At 32.6% G+C, this 16,567-nt stretch overlaps 2 protein-coding genes across 4 annotated transcripts in view; one reads left to right on the forward strand and one right to left on the reverse strand.

Annotated features, from left to right (window-relative positions):
• Positions 1 to 6,114, forward strand: part of PGAP3 (Per1-like protein PGAP3) — a 162,586-nt gene extending 156,472 nt beyond the window's left edge. The window contains exon 7 of the mRNA XM_090394240.1: positions 170 to 6,114. Coding sequence (XP_090250366.1) covers positions 170 to 227 — 58 coding nt within the window. The 3' untranslated portion in view covers positions 228 to 6,114. The remainder of the gene's footprint in view (positions 1 to 169) is intronic.
• A 492-nt stretch (positions 6,115 to 6,606) lies between these two features.
• The window catches only part of LOC150105526 (cilia- and flagella- associated protein 210-like), a 199,299-nt gene continuing 189,338 nt past the window's right edge, over positions 6,607 to 16,567 (reverse strand). For all 3 annotated transcript variants that reach the window (XM_090394239.1, XM_090394238.1, XM_090394237.1), the window contains exon 10: positions 6,607 to 7,010. In XM_090394239.1, the coding sequence (XP_090250365.1) occupies positions 6,663 to 7,010 (348 nt within the window). In that variant the 3' untranslated portion in view covers positions 6,607 to 6,662. The remainder of the gene's footprint in view (positions 7,011 to 16,567) is intronic.

Consider the following 16,567-nt stretch of genomic DNA (forward strand, 5'->3'; position numbering starts at 1 on the left):
TGATATACTATAGAAAAGATGAGTAACACACACACACAGTATATATGTGGTCTGCTTGGTTGAATGCATAGGTTAAATCGTTTAACTTAACAGAAATGCTGATTGTATAATTTGTGCCAGTAGATTATTTGAAGTAAACTAACTTTTATATGGCATTTTTTTTTCCCAGCTTCCTGATGGATGATTGTCTGTACCAAACACAAGACATAAAGCTTAAGCAAATCTGAAGTTGTGTCAAGCTCAGCCCATTGTTAGACCTTGTGATATACTGGATGCAATCTTTTTATCTGTTGTTGTGATTATTGAAAGGTTTTGTCAGGCATGGCTTTGTATTATTGCTCACTAACTACACTTTATGAATTCAAATGTTGCATTTTCTTCACTGAATAATCTTTGTTATCCCCAAGTTGTTGATATATTAAGTGTTAACAAAGATATAACAAAAAAATTGTTTTATGATATTATAATATTATTATGATAATATAAAACTAAAATTTTCAAAGTTAATTCCCCAATCCCAAAAAAATGTTGTTATATGCTTATCGAATGTTCTTCTGCCATGTAATAAAAAAAGGATGTTGCGTTGCAATCTAAGAATTTTTTTCACAAATGTTTCCATTTTCAGTGTTATTTGGCTGTTAAACAGTTATGTAAAATTGAACTAACGTGGTTCTCTATGAATTGACATAAGTATTAATTAAATGGAAAGCAAATTAACACATTAATCTTGTATGTTACAATTTTTTGCAGTGTTATTCAAAATTTACAAATTTTATATTATAAGATTTTTGTACATGGTAATTTTGCAGTTCTAAACTTCATTCTTTCTGAATGTTGTAAATATGAAGGATGTGTAGAAATAACTTGTCCGGTTGAATTTGGTTATCTCTCTCATACTGTTAAGCATTTCTCTTTACTCATGAGCAGTTTTATCTCAAAATATACACATAATGCTTTTACAATTGGTGCATACACAGATATAACAAATATATTGTTAAATATCTAGTCTGTTATTAAATTTGTTAAAAATAGCTCAAAATATGTATTTCCAACAGAATTTATGCAACATGGACAGGATCAAGATTTGCTGTCAGATAAATTGTTTACAGTCTTATGTTCACCTTTTATAATTGTAGAAGCCTGAGTAAGATTCATGTAAAAATGTGGATTGTAATACAGTTACTATTTGACTATTCATTAAAATTTTCTTTATTTTTTTAATTTTATCAGTTTAAATTCATTAGTCTGCTTTGATACTCCTCAGGATCATGAAGTAATGAGTGAAACAGTGAGCATTGAACTAACTATTTATTTTCTAAAATGATGTGATATCCATTAAATCTGAGAATATGAACAAAATACATTCATCAGTATTTGTCTGAACACAAATACTAGGTAGATTAAACAGATAATTAATACCATCTTTGAACAGTAGTTGATTCCTTCTTTTCTTAATATGAAGCTTAATATGAATATATGAATAAAGCAAAATTAATATGAATTAATTTTAGTCATAAAAAATCAATCAAGCAGTTATTTGTAGAAACCTCAGATTTAATTTTGATGGAAAATTTTTTTGAGATAAACTTATGAAATATTGAGAAATATATATGAACAGTGCATTGTATAATATTCAATGTTCATCAATATCAAAAAGAATATTAATTTATAGGATTCTGTACCATACAGTTTGTTGCTCATTTGAATGTTACTGAACTGTAAGTCAGCTAATATTCACATAATTAGCAAAAGCATATATATATATATATATATATATATATTCATCTTGATAAGTCGGTTTGCAAAATATGAAAATGTTCATCAGTTTTTGCTTTTCTTGTTTCAGAGATATGTTATCTATTATAATTTGTAATTATAACATAATTCTGCAACAAACAACCCAAGGAATATATAATATTTAATCTCATAAGTCATTTTACATTATAAGTAATTATTGTATCAAGTATATTTTTGGCATGTAAAACATGTAGCATCCATTATTTATTTTGTAATGTCCGGATGATGAATTTATTGAAAATGGTTAAATTCGAAATAGCTCATTTAGTATATCTGTTGGGTCCAAAAAGGGGGAAAGAAAGAAATGGTAAAATCCAAATTTCAATACATTTTGTCCATGGCTTTTCCCAAAGTAAATTAGGATCTTCCTAATTTAAAATAGCTTAGCATTTAAAAATTGATATAAATTGAAAAAGTAGCTTAATTGTCAAAGGAAAGAAAATAAATGAGAATTGTATTTTTTTTATTTTATTTTTTATTATTATTTTTTTTTGCAGTTATCAGGATGAAAAGAAATAATAAATAATTACTGTATGTAATACATTTCCTAATCTACTGTATTCCAGTCTACATTGCAGCCAAAGAATATCTTTGGCTACAATGTCATACTAAGTTAATGTGAGGTGTAGCAACTGTATGGCTACCTAAGAAATCATACATTCTTTTTTTTTTTGGGGGGGGGGGGGGGCATGTATTTCTTATTGTGAAGGATTTTGCTTAAGAATAGAAATAAGATATTTTGGAACAGTATGGTTCAGGTGAGATTTTGCGAAACTAGGAGAGAAAAGTTTGTAATGCACATTACATTAATAAATAAGGTATTTGATTCTTATATATGGTCATTTAAAAGCATATTTAAAATCCTGATGCCTAATTAGATTTCCTTTTCACCTGTTATATACATGCAGCCAGCACCGATCATGTTGCTGGCTATCTCTCTCTCTTTTAGTCTAGTTGTTATAAAGGGATTGCTCCATTTCCAAGACGGCATTGTTTTTTAATCTAACACTATTATATTTATTTTGTTGTTCTCAATACAGTAGACACAGATTTTTCTCATACTTTTATACAGTTTGATTCCTGTTAACAAAAAGTCCAAAGGAAATTTATTTTTATTAAATTATTAATATTTATTACCCCCCCCCCCCCCCCACACACACACAACCGGCCATGACGTCTATAGACATCCAGCTAAATCTGGATACAATTCTGTAACACCCATTGAATAACATGGATAAGAAATTTGGTCTCAGTATTTCATCTGCCTCGGCCAGTAGGAAGGTTAATAAATAAATTTTAAAAAATTAATTAATTACTGTTTCAGTCCTTTACCTAATCATAAGCAAAGTTTATTTGTTTGCATGCCCTGCTCTTCCTGGCTTTTATGATGATAAAAATTGATTTGTAAATAAATATCTGTCTGCAGTTTAGTTTCTGTTCCTATGCTTATGTGAGCAAGTTATGTGTGTGGGTACAAGATGATATGCAACATTGCGCCTTCACAATACCAAAAACGTCCACAGGATGATTATATGAATTTTTTAAAGTTCTGAATGAAGCATTCAGTTTTACATGTTTTCTCTTAAACAGAACTTGAACCTTTTCTTTGAATACCTTCATTGTGGATTTTGTTGATATGAAATGCTAATTTATTTGACCATGAGAATATGGTTTCTTCTTATTGAAAAATTGTTTTCACCAGCTCCTTTGGCCAAAGAAATATAAATTTCTTTTAAACTATGCAATTACTGAAATGACAGATGTCTTTTATAGCATGTACATCATTAATATATTTAGGGTAGAATATGTGACACTTTTCCTTATGGCATAATTTAGCATAATCTTCATGCACTTCCTTTTTTATTTATTTTTTTTCTTATAAATTTGAATTTCATTTATATTTGAGCCATTTTTTAGATGAGAACAACTGAAAAATCACTTACATTAGTGACAGTGTTTCATGATGTTCTTAAAGTTTTCTGGTAACTTTTTTTTCCCCATCTACAGAAGCAGTTCAAGAACAAAATAGCCAAGATCTTGCCCAACAAACATGGGAAAATAATGTTCCACATTATTTGCCAATGTCTCAGATAAAAATAATAATGTAACATTATGACCATTATTTTTAGCTGAATAAATAAACTAAGAAAATTCATGACACCATAAGTGCGACTTCCTGTGATGCATGTTTTGACTCTTTGATGCTAATAATACTAATATTTAATTGAATTTTTGTCTGATTTTTGCATTCCTATAAACTGAGGAAGGAAAAATATTTGTGCAGGATCCCAAAACTTCTAATACATTTAATTTTTCTTAATTGTTTAAATTTACTCAAAAAAATTGCTAATATAATGCTGATCGCTGATTAAATATATTATCACTCATTCTAACTCTGATGGTTTATTTATTATTTTTCCTCCAGAGAAATGTAAGCTTCAGTTTTTTTTTGTTTTTTTTTTTCTGATTTGCATTCTTTTCACAGGCTTCCTTTGAGAGGTAATCAGGAATGAATAATTGTTCTTGTTTGCTCATTTTCTAAATAATCAAGAGTATTGTTAAGATTGTTTATAAACTCAAACACCAAATGAAATAAAAATTTGAATGTAGGGGTACAGTGCATTTGCTCAACAATGACATCTAGTGACAGCTGACACTACTGAGGTAGTTTGTTTCCCCTTTTTTATGTATGTTCTCTGCAATTGATTTTTTGTCAGATATCTTGGGCATAAAAAATGCCTTTCCCATTGCATCTCTGATATGAGATAATGTAATGCTTGTTTGTTGTCTGTTTTGTCATTGTTATTTATAATAAACGCACAAATCTTTTAGTGCAATACCTCACTAGAAACAAAAAAATAACTCAAAATGACTTGAAAATTGGGTAACACAATGTTACAACCCAATGAATAACAGAATTTGAAAATGAGTGTTATATAACAAAAGTTTCATTGTATTTATAATATACGATATAAAAAATGCCTGTACATCATAAACTTGCCAGCATGGTTGGCAGTTCTTAGCACTGCTGCATGAACAAAATTATTCATTTTTCCACCAGGAGGTTGCAGATATTTGAATCCCACTGCATAGCACGAATATTTGTAAAAGCCTACTCTGGACGAGCTTGTGTTTTAAACAGAAACAAAAAACAATGCCAGATTGCTTTGTAATATTTAATGTATATTTTTAGCATTATTATAATACAACATTAGCTTAAAGGTTATTCTTTATTAGAGTTCTAATGAGAGTTTTAATTATCAGTTTAAGCTCTCAGTATAAATAATGGTTACTAACATTTTATGTAGTTTTCAATTTTATGTAACTTGTTTTTTTTTTTTTTTGTTATGTATAATATGGTAAACATTTGCAACAAACATGCTCCTTTTCTTGGATGTCATGAAAAGAACATTGTAAATTTCAGATACAGCCTGATTGAATATCTTAAAAGTAACTGATGAAATGAGTTTAAAATTCATATTTTGTGCATTTAAAAAGCATTTGAAATTAAGTTTATCTTGCCTAAATTTTAAAAAATAATTAAGGCATTTGGCAAAAAAAACTGATATATTTATATCTCATGTGTGATATGAATATTTTAAAATATAAGCAAAAGATGGTGCATGATATTTATTCAAATATTGTGTACCAAAATTTTTGAATAACTAAACATCAGACATCATCTTTGCTTATTTTCAAAATATCATAAATAGAAATTTAGAAATTCTAAAACAGCATTCTGTAAACAGATGTATAAATACTAAGCAGATTTAATAATGTATCATCTCTGTTTATGCAGGCTGCTATAAACAGCTGATAAAGAATAAGCAGAGGAAGTTTTTTTAAAAAAAATAATAATAACAGCCAGAATAATCTTCAGTTATCATTAATTGTCAATACTGAAATTTTAAAAGTTTCTGAATAATTGTCCAGGATTTCATTTATTTTCTGTAGCAAGGTTTTATTTAACTTTTGGAAATTAATTTAAACAATAAAACTGACCTTTAATTGAATTAGTCAATTGTATCAGTTTTTAATCAGTTATAAGGATATTCTTTTATTACATAACTACTAAGCACACTAAAAATTATCCTATTAAAAAGTGGTTCTTAAAGACATAATAAACATGGACAAAGTGCACTAACTACTCTAAGATGAAAATTTTCCTGTTGGTGTGCTTAGCAGTATCTAGGTTGAAATGACTAATTGTCTTAACAGTGTTAATACACTTAAGCCCAAAAAATGAATGTTGAAATTTAATGAAAATTGTTTTACTTCTATAATCTGATCTCTAATAAAAATAATTCCTAAGTTTTAGTAATCAAAATATGTAAGGTACGAAAGAAGTCTCTGATTATCACTTTCTAAATCTAAATTTTAATAGGACCAAACCTTTGATATTAAATGATGACTTAACAAAGAAGATTTTAAGATGGCATATATTACTTTGCTGATATATATTATTACATATTATAATAATTTTGTTTAAACTTAATATTTCATTGTAGAGATAAAAAAAACAAACATAAAAGATAACATGAAAGAATTTTATACTTTAAATATTTGGTCCTGCTTGTTAATCTCTTTCATCAAGTTATATATTATAGTTGTCTGTGATTGTATCAACTTTTATAATCAAAAATTTGTTTGCATTAGCATTTCTTCAACTCTATATAAAAAATATTATAAATAGGAACTCTTTCAAATTCTATTACAAGTTGTTACCAGTTTTTTTAATTAAAATTCTTTAATATATAAATTCCTGTTGTTGTTATTTACATATTTTAAAAATATACACAATACACAAGATCAGAAACACCACCTAGTAATTTATTTTGGTTCATAATATTTAAAATAGTTACTACTTAAAATGCATAACCTAATCTTCGTCTGTCAGTAGCTTTACTTCTTTGTTTAGCTTTAACTGGGGGATAATGTTTTGTAGCCATCTCATCTCCTTCTTCATCAGTAGTAAGATGACGAGGACGAACACCACCACAATCTTTGTAAAGTGGTCCTTTTCCTCCTTCTATTCCAGGTTGTGCTACTTTTCTTAGAGGAAAGGTATTCATACATTTATGATCACAGTTCTTTATTACTTTCTGTGAATAATTCTGGAAATCTTCTTCTTCTCTTTGTATTGAATCAAGGTGTCTCATTTCCATTTCTATAAAGTCAGTTAAGAACTGTGCTTTCTTATATCGATTTTCAATCTAAGATAAAGAATACAGAATTTTTAATTCATAACTTTCTATGTACTTAAGCAAAATACTTGACAATTCTCAGAGGTAAAATTTATATTATTAAATAATAGATACTATCTTACTTTAATAAACTTTGTTTTTAAATTAAAACAGACAGGATTTACTTCCTTGATTTTGTCCAACCATTAGTAAACTAAGAGCAGCAATTTTGCCCATGTCCCTCCCCCCCCCAAGTATCTACTACACTAAAAGCATGTCCTCTGCTGAGAGCACAGTGTTTATTGTAATGTTTTGGGTTATGTTATAACTTACTGGTAAGTTCATTTTGTTCCTTTCCAATATCTCTTCAGCCAGAATGGAAGTGTCAGTAGGACAAGCTGTCATTTGGCATATAAAGAATAAAATTAACATACATTTAAAATTCAGGATAGGAATTTCTGCATGCCTTGACATCTTAGGTGGGGGCTCCTGCCCATTGGTTAATGAGATCCCAGCAAGGAAGGATATGATTCCTGTCAGTTCAAAGTTTCCTAAAATTATGTAGGATATCTAAAATGCATGTATTGTTATGGCAAAGTAGCGTTTCCTACAAGATCAGCAGTTGGAATTGTGAACGAGGCTACAAGACAATGTATTATGTTTATTGATTCATATATTTTGGCCTGTTTATTGTATCAGTGCATTTGGAAATGGAAAGTCAGTCAAAATTGTAAGCACTAAAATCTCATGGAGGATTACTTAATGATTAGGAATGTTAGAATGAAGAAAATTGGTATTGAAAGAAATGAATGAAAAAAAAAACTCAGAATGGTTGATCACATCAGGACAGAGCAACAGCATATGAATTTGATAGAATAAGCAAAGAGACTTTTAGCCAAAGAACAACAAAAAGAGGGGGATACTAAGTTGGACATTAACAATGGGATATCAGAAAGAATATGTGCACAGATGCTGAGAGTGAATGTCATTGAGGTTGGACCAGATTGCCTATTCTTAAATGAGTAGAAAGTTTGTGTCAGCAGTTCATGTCCATTTATTTGACAGGATTAATTCACAGCACAAAAATAATAAGAGAATAATTAATATTTAACTTATTTGCTAATATTTCATTGGTATTATATCCAGTACCTTCAGAGCACAAAAACAGTTTGCCACAGTATATGTACAGCAACAATTTGGTTAACAATGGGAACAGTTTAAAAAATTAAAAAAAAAACAACTAAAGTCCTAATTGGTGCTATCTATTGTTGGATGAAGATGAGAAAAAAAAAGCATTAATTTTATCTTAAAATGACTCTCCCATGGAAATTTTCACTAAATTTCTGAAGTTTCTAGTAAGTTTTAAATTTTTTTTTCATTCATAAAAATCATTTTTCAGATCATTTACACAATAGGAGATATCAATATCATTCATAGTATCTTTACCATTTTGCAGACAACATTTTCATAGCTTTTATTCAACCTATAAGTTGGATTATAATCATCGTTATAATCCAACTTATCATTACTACTACTACTACGAGAGAGAGAGAGAGTCATGGACTCACCAAGGGAGGTTACATATCACTAAAACCACCTCTCATACCTTCTCTTGAAAGATGGCACTGTGGTTGGGATAGACCTCTTGCAGATATGGATGGAGATGGTTGGCTGACAGGTCCCTTTAGCATCCACCATTCCCTGTTTGTGGGATGATAACCAATGAACCTAGGATGTGCCAGGAAATAGCTCCCCAAGACCATAACACCACCTCCACTAGCCTGTTGAACCCCCAACTCTGCAATCAGGGGCTTCATGCTGTTTTTACCAAATACAAACCAGCCATCAGTGTGGTGCAGAAGCAGGACTCATCACTCCAGATGACTTTCATCTGTTGAGGGTCCATTGCTGACATTCCTTGGCCAATGTGAAGCCTTGTTTACAATGCCTAGCTGTCCTTGTTGGTCTGACTGTGGAACTCTAGGCAAAGCAAGGTATGGTGCATGTGGAAATGGGTTGAACTGGAGCTGTGTGACTTTGCACGTTGTTGCTGAAATACCAATCATGACACCCCGACGCTCATTTCTAGAATTAACCACAGTCTGTTCATGGTTAATCCAGTCTTGGTACACCCTTCATACAGTAGTACGAGAACAACCAATTAGTGCAGCTGTTTCCAAAATACTTGCACCTGCCTCCAGGCCCCAACTATCTGTCTGCAGTCACAAATTGGCTTACATCACTACGTTTCCTCATTACTGGCAAATGTTTGCTGATTATGTAGTGAGTATAGGTGTGCCCAATTTTAGTAACAGCATGTGACATTGATTGATATCACATGGTACTTCGTTATCATGCTGAATATATAAATAGGGGAGGGGGAGTTCCTAAGCACAGGCATTTGGTTTCTGCAATATGTGTGTTTTGTAAATATTTCCATGGCAAAGTTCACATGAAATAGTATCAATAATTTCCCCACTCAGTACTACGTCTGTTGGAACATGCAGCTGCTATCCAACATCCTTTCACAGCACAACTCGAAGACTACAGAAGTTTCTTTTCCTCCTCCATCTCTGCTACTGCTGTATTATGGAACAGTCTTCGAGTTATATGTCATATTTCTTGGGAAACACAAGTGTTTCCCAAGAAATATGACATACAGGCTTTTAAATCAGACGTAACCAAATTTCTCCTTTCCCAATCCACTGTCCATATATGATACTCATGTACTATAGCTTGATTAATCTACTTCTTGTGTATGGGCTCAACATAATAAAAAAAATAGTGGTATGAGGGTGGGAGAACACTTGGCATGATTTGCAGCAGAGGTGGATGAAATTCTCTCTGTGTGTGTGTGTGTGTGTGTGTGTATATATATATATATATATATATATAGCACTTGACAAAGAAACCATTATTGCATATTTCATGTTCCTTCTAATGTCATTTTACCATAAGCAATCATGAAAAGTCAAGCAAAGAGAGATTAAATGCACAAAAAGGCAAGTCTTCTAATTCACATGTATAGGTAATCTTAGTTCCAACTTCAGTGATGTGTTCATTCTCTTATCCTGCACATAAACTTTTAATAAATGTCACATTTACAAACCTATGCTGACCATTGTGGAAAATCCTGGGTCTATCAGCTTAATCCAGTATTTTACCATTCTTTCATGGTGGTCAGCATTTGCTGCGTAGAGAAATTACTTTAAACAAAGATTACCCTCAACATTTCAATCTTCATATTAAAGTCATCATTTATATATATATATATATATAACTTTTTTAAATTTAGATTTTACTCTCCTGATTCTTTTCATTACCAGAGGTAGACTATGTTAAACAGTTAATAGAGCAGTTATGCTATAGCTTATAAGGTGCATCTATGTATGTTGTGTTTTAGTGTTCATATATACAGTAGCGAAAAATTAATCCAAACAAGCCAAATTTTCATCAAGGTTTTGGTTTTAGTTCACTATTTTGGTTGAGTGCTGCATGTTTTAACTGTCTACAATGTTTATTAATAGTGTTGTGTGTTTTTAATAGTGTAAACGAGTGTACATTCATAGTGTTTTCATTTTGTGTAGCTATAAAATGGATACATCTCCAAGAAAGTGTTCAAAAATATGTACCCTTTCTCAGCACACATTCATGACTCAAAGACAAATTGCCAATTAGTGTGGTGTTGGTTTGGGTACTGTTAATGCGATATGAAAGAGATTTAGGGAGACAGATACCTTTTTTTTCCTGACAGAAAAGGAAAACTATACATACTCAAGATCCTAGTTAGGAAAAGCAAAATGAATCCAAGATTGTCTGCTATAGACTTGGACTTGGCAGCTAGTGGAATTAACGTTTCTGACATGACAGTCCATCGAAGATTGTTGAAAGCAGAGAGGACTGCCCTTAGACCAAACAAGAAACAACTGTTGATGAAGGCTGTGCAGAAAAAGAGGCTCCAGTGGGTAAAAGTATACAAAGATTGGAGACCGTTGAGAAGTGGAAGAAGGTCATATTCTCAGATGAGAGCCATTTCTTTGTACAAGGACAGTGAGTACCCTATGTTTGCAAATCAACAGCTGGCTGAGAAGACCTCTCCCATCCACCTTCTAAATACCCAGCTAAAAAGATGTGCTGGGGTTGTTTTTACACAGACCAGTCCAGACTCACTTGTGCCTGTTGACAGTATCATAAAAAGTGACCAATACATAAAAATACTGGAGAAAAGAGTGGTCCCACAGATCCAGAAAGACAAAGAACTCATCTTCCAACAGGATCTCGCTCCATGCCCACACTTCATTGTGAGAGTTCCTCAAAAATCTCAACATCCAATTGCTTCAATGGCCAGGTAACCCAACAGAAAATTTGTGAGCCACAGTGAAAAAAGAGACTTGGAAAATTAAATTGTGATACAAATGATAATTTAATGCAATTCATTATAAAAGCATGGTTTTGAGATGTGGAAATAAGAAAAGTGAGTGTTCGGATTAATTTGTTTGCTACTGTATGCATTCCTGAAGATGACTTAATATAAAAGTTGAAATGTCGAGGATTATTTTATCTTTAAGTAAAGTAAGTGCTCTAACATGGGTATCTGTCTCAATAAATTTCTACACAATGAAGAGTGCATTTTAACTAGTCTCTTCAATCCCTTAACCACATTTACAGATGTAGAGAATGAGAACTATCAACAAATTAAATTTTATTTATGTAATTCTAATATATTTCAAGGTACTAAATTCATATCTGCAGTCCAAAAATTTTGCTACACAAGCATTTTTGCTTTTAACAGATATCAATGCTTTATGTATGTTTCTGAAATATTTAATCATAAATTAGTCAGTAATAACTGAATTTTGTTTAACTCACTGTCACATGTTTGCTCTTTGATTGTTGTGACTCTCAAGCCATGTAGCAGTAGTTTGAAAATGAGGGAAACATAGCTTGAACATCCTTGAATGCGTTAAGATAACTTACAATTACAAATAGCAATATCAATTCAGTCTGTCAGAATTTATCTTCTTTGACCAGAAGGATTTTCTATCATTGAACACAAAGTATGCTTATTGCATTTGGCCTTTAGTTCCAATGTTGGATTTGCTGATAATTTCCTTACCCATCTTTTGTGTTGTAGTGTATGCTAAGTGAGAAGCTAGAGTTTTTGACTAAAACCATTGAATTCTTCCTTTTCCCCTCTTTTACCATGTGGTGTCGAGGGTTTTCTATTCATTTAACTACAACTGTTCACACGGATAAGGTGGTTAGCCCTATGCCTCCCAGAAGCGTTGAGTTTCTTAAGGCTGGTTTGCCTGTTTGTAAGATGAAAAACCCCAGATAAACTGAGGAGAAAACCTTGCAGTCCATGCCCAAGACCGGCTAACTTGGCTATGCCTGAGAAAGAGCCTAAGCGCCTCATGTCAGTGACAGGAATTGAACCCAGGACACCCTTTCCCAGGTTGCGAAGCGCACAGACCAAGCCATTGAATATATGTTGTATTTTATCACAGACTGCAGAGGCATTTTTTAAGAAAATCAGGGCTTGAACAGAGATGGGGAATTTGCAGTGGAGCAAGAAATGAAGGACCTCGTTCCAGGAAGCACTATTTTGGTCAAAGCATGTGTTTGGATCAGGAGAATGAAAACAGTAATCAGACCATGGAAAAGAAGCATACAAATCCTGGTAATCATCCCACTTTACACTATTGTAATAGCATAGAGTACAAGGCTGAAATTGACTGGGTGAAGACTTATCTTCATAATCAATCCCAGATTGCAAGTAAAGAATTTTAGGGAGTCTGTATAAGTCATAATATTTTGTATCTGTTCTGTTTTATGTGTAAAACTGCAAGCTGGATTACATGCAGCTCAACATTAGAGTTACTCCATTAAAGTGGAATCTGACTGGAGATAATGGAGCAGGAAAAATAGTAGCACAACCAGCAGAAGGCTCAGATCTTAACTGTCATTATAGACAGGTATGAAATCTGAGTATGCTACTCAGCATGGAATAAACAGCTGCAAGTAGATTGATAATGATATGCTAGTAACTTCCTTACTGTAGAGGTAACATCTACAAGCATATCAGATAGGTGTAATATGAACTTCCACTGTAGGGGAAAAATACTAATCCATGAAGGATACTGCTTAGCTAGAGACTTAATTTTAAGGGCAAAGTTAAGTGACAACTGTTTCTGTTGAAGTGAGGAAGTAGATTCATTTGCTTTGACATAAAGGCTTGGCGATGTGCAAAATACACCAGTAACTATTTGTATACCTTGATGATCCCAGACATGGATCTTATCCATCATCTCCATTCATGAAGAATTCTCTCCCTTGCAGAAGTGTCCCATAATCAAGCTCTGAGAAAAAGAAAAATGACCCCCCCCCCCTTAACACTGCATAGAAGACAGAGTTTAAAGGATATTAGTGCTTTCTTGTACTTTTCTTTAGTTGACAAATATGTACAAGGAATGTAAGCTTTTTGTCAAAAATGAGTGTTAAGAAACAGGCGCTGTTGGAAGTGAGATAACAATTTGTCCCTTATTAACTGTGGGTCTTGGTAAAATTTCATTTTCAGAAAAGTGTACATAGACACTTTTTTTCCTACTGAAAATTTGAACCCATGAACATATACAATCAACTGCTTGTTGAAGTTGCTTATCAATGACCCTCATGTTACAAGAATGACTGAAAATTGTAGTCATCAGCATCATGTTGGAGGTTTAACACTTTGACTGCCATATGCAACAAGTGTGCCTCATGCATACACTTTCCGCTAGCGACGTGATATGTATCTGTTTTACAGGTTAACTTGTCATTATTCCTTAGTGAAACAGCTGGGTCTCACAGCAGCTATTTTTAAAGCATGGTCTGTATATAAGCATAGCCTGGTGCACTGGAAACCAAGCTTAGCCCATCAAAATACTTGAAATTTTTCATGTATCAAAATAAGAAAATATGTATATATTGTTACTATTTTTTCAAGAAAACAAACGAGATAAATTGAAGTATTTATTTGAAAAAGGCAAGAAAATGAATGAAACGTTATTTTTAGTCAATAAATAATAAAAAAAAAAAGCTAACTGCTAAAGGGTGCAATCATGGGCCTCGCAAAAGCATGTCGCACTGGTCACATTTCCACCAAGAAGTTGATGCTTTCTTAGCTGCAACGTTTCTGCCACTGTCTGCTGATATTTTGTTATAGGAAACAACACAAATTGTTTTCACAGCGCAGTTAAGTGAAATAATCACTAGAATAACATAATATGACGATTCAGCCACAAGTGACTAATACGATAGTAACATGCAACTTACTAAAGACGTTTTACTCCGAAATTTTTGTTCCAAAAATATGTTTGGGAACCAAATTGTTCAAGAACAGAGGCATTCGACAACCGAGGTTCCACTGTACTAGAAATGCAATTGTTAAAAGTTAGCTTGCTGGAAGCAGCCACAAATGGATGAACATAATCAGCAACAATGTTAAGATAGCCTGTAGCATGCAGTGGTCAACTGGTATCAGGGGCCCTAACATGTACCAAGAAAACAAGAGAAAGCTTGATCAGAATGCCAAATTGCAGATAATTGGAATGAAGATATAATTGAACCAATCTACAAAAAGGAAATGAAAATTGTTGTGAGAATTACAGAAGAGGCTTGCTACTGAGATTTTTTTTCCCCCAAGACAAATTTGGAGAACAGAAATCTAAAAAGTTTTTTACCTCAGGTATAATATACGTTAAAGATACCAAGCTATTTTAAACCTGGTTTTAATCCATTTCCCAAGTAAGCAGACAGACAAGTAAGTCAAGTTTGCGCCTGCAAGTAGTGCAAGTCTGGGTGACCCGCATGTAGTGCAAGTCTTAGGCAATTCGTGGTAAAGGTGGAATAAGCTCTGATCACTATTCTTAATATTTACCCTTAATGCAAAGCACATCTCCTTGAGAAGATGTATGATGCTATGCATTAAAGGCAAGAGGCCACTACCCAGACCAGTTTCGACCTTTATTGAGGTCTCATCAGTGGGAGCCAGGCTTAGAAATACCAAGGTTTAAGTAATACAGAGAAGTATTTTACCAGAACAAGTTACCATAAAGTGCTTTGACCTTATTAAATAAAAATCTCAGGATGAGAGATAATGTAGAAAGTTTTTTACCTTGGGTATAATATATGTTAAAGATACCAAGCTATTTTAAATCTGGTTTTAATCCACTTCCCAAGTAATCATACATCTTCTCAAGGAGATGTGCTTTGCATTAAGGGTAAATATTAAGAATAGTGATCAGAGCTTATTCCACCTTTACCACGAGTTGCCTAAGACTTACATTATGTGCGGGTCACCCAGACTTGCACTACCTGCAAGCAGAAACTTGACTTACTTGTCTGTTTGCTTACTTGGGAAATCAAGAGAAGAGGTGATAATAGCTGATAGATTTGAATTAAAACCAGGTTTAAAATAGCTTGGTATCATTAACGACAGAAATCTAAGTTTTGATGAAATAATGGTTGTCAGGATGCTATTTTTTTTAAAATGTACAGGAACATGATTTGTCATTAAATTGGGCATAAAGCATGGTTGTGCACGATCTCAACTGTCATTATACTCTACATGGAACATGTTATAAGGAAAGGAATGATCAAATCAGAGTATTAATGTTACTTAGTTGTTTACTCTATGCAGATGATGTTATCCTCTTAAATAAAACTTTCACAGACTTTCAAGAATCATTAAATAAATTATATAATTGTTGCAATATAGCCTGAAAATCAGCTTTTAAAAAGATGGAAATCATAATACAGATAACATCAACTTCATTCGTAGGAATGAATTTATAGAACAGTTCAAATATTTCAAGCACTTAGGTACAATTTTTAATGAAGATAGTAAATGAAATATGAAAATTAATAATAGAACAAGCCAAGCTGGTTTAGTGGCGCATGTTCAATAAACTTATATGAAAACAAAAGAGGAACAGAGGCAGAGAAATTAGTTGAAACACTAAACAATGCAAACTTTATTTTATTTTATGAAACTGATAGCTGGATTTAAACAAAATAGTCAACTAAAGATTACATATTATTATTACATGATGCTTCCATGGAATCCAAAAACTGATTGCAGGAGGATACACCACACAACCTATCACTATGCTACTTAATCCATCACTATAATCTGCTGCCATAGACCAGGAAGCTGCATTGCTTGTATTCCTTGGCTGATTTGCCTGTATGCAGGTTGAAAAATTCTTGAGTTTCTCTGAAGAAAAAACTCTGCCATCCATACGAGACTGGGCAACTCTTGTATACACTGAGTGCCCACTTTATTAGGAACAGCATTTAATAATGAGAAGAATCCATTTTGTCTTAAGAATGGCCTGTATTCTCTGTGGCAATGATCCAATTAAAACATTTCTCTGGGATGTTTGTCCACACTGTCATAACGGCATCACCCAACTGTTGCAGATACTCAGCTAAAGATTGAAGATCACTGGATGGCACAATGCTCCTATGAACTACTTGTTCCACCTGATCCCAGAGATGCTCTATTGGGTTTGAGGTCTGGGGGATTGAGCTGGCCACTGAAGTAA

The sequence above is a fragment of the Typopeltis vanoorti genome, chromosome 6 (assembly GCF_054136105.1).
Source record: "Typopeltis vanoorti isolate ZY-2024b chromosome 6, IOZ_Tvanoo_1.0, whole genome shotgun sequence".
In the NCBI taxonomy this organism is placed as follows: Eukaryota; Metazoa; Arthropoda; class Arachnida; order Uropygi; family Thelyphonidae; genus Typopeltis; species Typopeltis vanoorti.